Genomic DNA, 4,950 nt, shown 5'->3' on the forward strand with positions numbered 1-4,950 from the left:
GAAGCAGTGTGGCATGATTCTGCCCAAATAAGAAGTTATCATTTCCCACCTAGAGGCTTCAAAAGGGCATGCAGCTGTGATCAGCCAAGGTATCTTCAACCCTGTGTCCCATTTAGATATCCTCTTGGGAGCCACAGAGAACGAGGTGCTGCTGATGTGACCACCAGAGAGACAAGGTAGGTCAGTTTCACAGGGGTAGAACCCTGGGCTTGGGAGAGGGTCAGATGGTGGTGAGAGGCCACACTGGATCTATATCTAGCCTGAACTTGCAAACAGGGTTAGAAGGACCCAGGGTAGCAGACAGAGCTTGGGGGCCTAGGAAGATCTCTGTTAAGGTTTTCTGTTGTGGGTAGCCTTCTCTATCTCTCCCTGTTTTATAGCACTTACATTGGGTGGTGTTTTGAAGCACACAGGCTTTAGCCTGTTAGTGGATCATGTGGTCAACTAACAAAGTTGTGGTTTAGGATAAAATACACAGTACGTACATCTTATAAAGGTAAGTGCTGTCGGTGAAACTTTGTAAACCCTCTGCCTGTTCTTTTGGCTGGCGGGTCTGAGGCTTTCCTTAGCCCTCAGAGACACAGAGAGACCTGGATGCAGAGAAAAGGCAGGATGATGTGGCCACTTCCACAAGACCAGCTTTTAATATGACTGTGGTTCGAAGCACGAATAAATAAACTCCAAAAAAAAAAAAAGAAAAAAGAAAAGAAAAGAAATGGAAAACCCAAACCGAACCTTAGAACATCAAAACCAGAGACCGTAAGACGAAGCAAAACAAAACCAATCTTCCATAGACAAACAAGAACAGCCCCCGCCCCAAACAAAAATCAGACTCTACAGCTGTGTCACAGGGAGAGAACAATGTGGCTCCATGGACAAATACTGGGGTCACCCAGGCCACCATACTTCCTCCACAGGTGCTGAGAAAAGAAGGAGGAGTTTGGTACTAGTCACCTTTAGTGCAGGAGCCCCGTGGGCCAGTTTGGGGGGACAAGGCTAGGAACCTTCACAAACAACACAAGGATCAAACGTTGTAGAGAGTTCTGTGGTTTCCTTCTTGACCGTGCAGTTTTGATTCCAGAGCTGGGCTCAGGGTGACTTTGGGTCTGGAACCTGGTCCCACTGCCCGGGTAGCAGAGTGGGTTCCCTCCGGAAACCGCACGGAGAAAATATCATGTACAAGACGGAAGTGGAGGCGGCGCTGTAAGAAGTCTGAGCATGCAGGTGCTTTGTACATCTGGCAGTGAGATGTGATGGCAGGTTAGTTCTTGGACAGTTCCGGAGCGCGACTCATCGGTCCGATGACAGACACGAGGCAGGGCCCGGGACCGTTCATGTCAGATGTGGCCAGGTGAGGTTTGGCAGAAGTTCGCAATGTGTGCATATGGGGGGGCTCTTGCTTCTTTCTGTCCTCAGGGGCTATGCCACCTGGGCTTGCTGTCCCCTGTCCTGGGTCTTGGGCCTTTAAGGTCTGTTTGGAGGTGCTGGGCTGCCTGAGAGGTGTCAGCAGGCAATCTCCTCCAGGGTGCCCAAAGCTGTCTGCAGGGGCACGTTCACAGTGTGGCTGATGGTTTCGGAGTGGTTTGGCATTGTGTCGCAGGTGCTCTGCAGGGAAAAGAAAGGGGCACTTGTCATTTATCTATCGCAAAGTTCTGTCTACGGCAAAGTCCTGCGAGGCACGGTGGGAGCTTCTAAAATACTCCAGTGGGTACAAGGTAACACTTGCGGCTGACTTGGTTGACTTGCGATGGCTAAGGGGGGGAAGGGCTAGATGTCTGGACTTGGAATGTGCACTTGATTTTTCTAGAGCAGGGCTTCTCAACCTTCCTAAAGTTGCAACCCTTTAATACAGTTCCTCTTGTGGTGACCCCCCAACCATAAAATTATTTTGTTGCTCCTTCATAAACTATAATTTTGCTACTGTAATGAATCGTAATGTAAATATCCGATACACAGGATATCTGGTATTGCCGACGCAAGCTAGTGCACTGCGAGCTGGTCTTACCATGTTCTCATCATGGCTCCCTTCCTCTTCTTCTTTGCCAAGCAGGTCTAATAGCTTCTCTTTGATCAGCTGTAAGAAAGACAGGACATGGCAGTCAGGCTGGGGGGATGGTGCAAAGGCTAAAGATCCTTCCTTGGAGTTGAGTCAGGGAGTCATCAGGCAGTGATGGTGTGGGCTGTGGTTCTACATACAATGGTGAGAACTTTGCCTGGTGGACAGCTCTAGGGGCCTCATTTTCTCAAGCTTGCCTTTTGGACTCCATGGGATTTTGTTGCTGCAAACAGATCTTGGAGGAGGATGGGGAGGGCTCTGCCTTGCTGTGTGGCCTCCTCCCCCCGCCCCCGTATATAAGCTAAAGGCGCTGGTATGCTCAGATCTCCATGGAACCTCAGATCTCTTCTTCACTGTGTAGCTCAAGTTGGCTTCAAGTTCACCATCCCCCTGCCTCAGTCTCCCCACTGCTGAGTAGTATATACCACCACACCCAGCTTTGCTATTCACTTCCAAGGGCAGAGAACTCCACAGGATGAATGCACGCCCAAGGTTATGACACTTTATTCATAGCAATTAAGGGTAGTTCTTAAACTTGCTATCTAATGTGGCTCAATTTGCCATTCACTTTGTACTGCTTCTCACAGGAATTAATGCATAAAGCAGAATAAGAAGCTGGCTTTATTTGGGTTGCAGTCGCAGTGCTGAGGAACAAGGAGCTCTACCAAAATCACTGCTAGGGGTATTTGTTTCTTTCCTAGGGAAACACAATGAAGAGGCGGAGAGAGTCCCAAGTGACAATGCCGTGTGGGAGTGTTGTAGACCCTTTAGAACCACCACCACTTTCAGGGAGGCACACCCAGCCCATCTGTGGTATTGCCCATCTGTGGCTAAGGACGTGGAGGTCTCCAAGTAATCACTGGGGCAGGGCAGAGCTGGCAAGGACCTATTCACAGGTAGGTTAGCCTACTAACTCAGCCGTTCTCTGGACAGCCGGCTCAGCCTGGCTTTCTGCCCAGATTCCTCTGGACACAGTGGTCCTGGGCAGGCTTACTCTTGCCTGGGTTAGGAAGTTGGAAGAGCTGACATGCTCCTGGGCCTCTTGTTTGAGAATCTTTGAGAAACATGGCCCCAGGCACCTCTAACGGTTATAGCCCCCCAGACTGTGAGTGGCAGAAGTGACTGGTAGGCACTGTAGTCTCCTATCTGGGGACTGACCCCTCCTGCGGGCTGGCTAGGCTCTGGAAGACAGTTCGTAGAAGACAGGCATCTCAGAGGGCAGACTTGTGAGTGGTGTGTACTCCTGAGTGTGCTGTGTGTGGTATGCAAATCTGTGAATATGGTCTGAATGTGTGTGTGTGTGAGTGCACACATGTGTGAGTGTTGTGGGAATGCATGTGGTACATTGGTGGTACATGTATGCTTAAGTATGATATGTGTGTGATGCATGTGCATATAATATGTTGGGTATGATATGTTGTATATAGATGTGGACTCACCAAGGATATGAAACCCTGCCCTGGTCCCTCTGTGGAAGGGACTCAGGGCTGTTGTCTGCACAGCCTGACCTCTTCTCATCACTCCACTCCCTCTCTGTGATGTAGGACAGGTCCAAAGAGAGGAGGAGAAGGAGGGTGGCCATTTCTTTCATATCCACTTCTCCTTAAGATTCCTGCCCCATGCTTAGGAGAAGTGTCTTTGTGTGGATGGAATAAAGCTATTGCCTTAGCCAGGCTTGGTTCTGTGTCTGGGTATTCCTCCATCTTGTCGTTTCCCCTGGGGATAACCCCAAGTCTTACCTCGTAAATATAATCAAAGAGCTCTAGTATTGTAAGGATACTAGCACCAATGAACAATCCCATTTGACCACCAATGTCACCTGCAGAGGAAGAGGAGAGACCAGAGATTGCGTTTTACACACAGATCCAGGAACGGGTAAAGAGACGATGAACTCAGAAGCCAGAGCTCTTGAGTGTGCCCCCTCTAAGGTTAGCCTGAGCCTGGCCGTGGGAGGGCCAGCCCTTTGCCAGGCCCACCTTCACTTCCATTGACATTGAGAGTCAAGTATGTCACTAGCCAGCAGGGTTGGAGCTGGCCACTCATGGATGAGGTCCACGAGCCTGCATGGGAGTGAACGAAGTCCTGAGTGGATGTGTGTCATTGACACAGGCACTGTCACGCTGAGGACCCCAATGCTGATACCTCATGGGACAGGCAATACCTTCCTTGGGTGAGGATGGCAAAGCCTGCTTCAGGTCTGTGTGTGAATGTAGATAGTGTGTGTAGAAAATGTTCACTATTGACATCTCCCCCAGATGTTTACAGCCTGAAGACTGCTCCTACTGAGATCAGTGGAGCCTGACTCCTTGTTCAGCTGTGTATAAGAACCCTACCTCCTTATTCAGCAGTGTGTAATAACCCTGCTTATTTGTTCCGCTATATGTGATAACCCTACCTACCTAGGTTCACGATGGCCTCCTTTTGTTCCTGTCCATTCCCTTTGCTCTAATGCAAGCTTACCGGGTAGTGCATATGTCTGTAGGAGCACGTCAGGTGTGAGAGGTGCCATTTGCATTGGTGTGCAGCACATCTGGATTGCAGTTAGCATAGACAAGGTACAGAATGTGGGTAGGCAGCATGTCTGATCATCACTTTATATGAGTGCATACCTCTTTCTAGGCACACTGTGTGTGTGTGTGTGTGTGTGTGTGTATGTGTGTGTGTGTGATAGATGTGGCTGAAGTGTGCCTGAGTGTGTACAGCATGTGTGAGCATTGTGTAGGTGTGGGTGTGTTCCTCTGTGTGCTATGAAGGTGTATGTAATATAATGAGTATGTGGGCATATAGGCATGAAGTGTGCCTGCCTAGGGTTTCTGTGTGCATGGATGTGCCTCTGAAGCTGTGCAGTGGGACGTGGGGCATACAGGTGTGTGTGTGTGTGTGTGTGTGTGTGT

General features: G+C 49.6%; 1 protein-coding gene across 2 annotated transcripts in view; it reads right to left on the reverse strand.

Moving 5' to 3' along the window:
• Positions 1–610: 610 nt before the first annotated feature.
• Positions 611–4,950, reverse strand: part of Asic2 (acid sensing ion channel subunit 2) — a 1,137,334-nt gene continuing 1,132,994 nt past the window's right edge. The window contains exons 8-10 of one of the 2 annotated variants that reach the window (XM_021177009.1): positions 3,796–3,875; positions 2,006–2,074; positions 611–1,605 (exon numbers count right to left, since the gene is read on the reverse strand). In XM_021177009.1, the coding sequence (XP_021032668.1) occupies positions 1,504–1,605; positions 2,006–2,074; positions 3,796–3,875 (251 nt within the window). In that variant the 3' untranslated portion in view covers positions 611–1,503. The remainder of the gene's footprint in view (positions 1,606–2,005; positions 2,075–3,795; positions 3,876–4,950) is intronic. The other variant, XM_021177008.2, reaches the window with a different exon arrangement.

Source organism: Mus caroli, chromosome 11 (assembly GCF_900094665.2).
Source record: "Mus caroli chromosome 11, CAROLI_EIJ_v1.1, whole genome shotgun sequence".
NCBI lineage: Eukaryota > Metazoa > Chordata > Mammalia > Rodentia > Muridae > Mus > Mus caroli.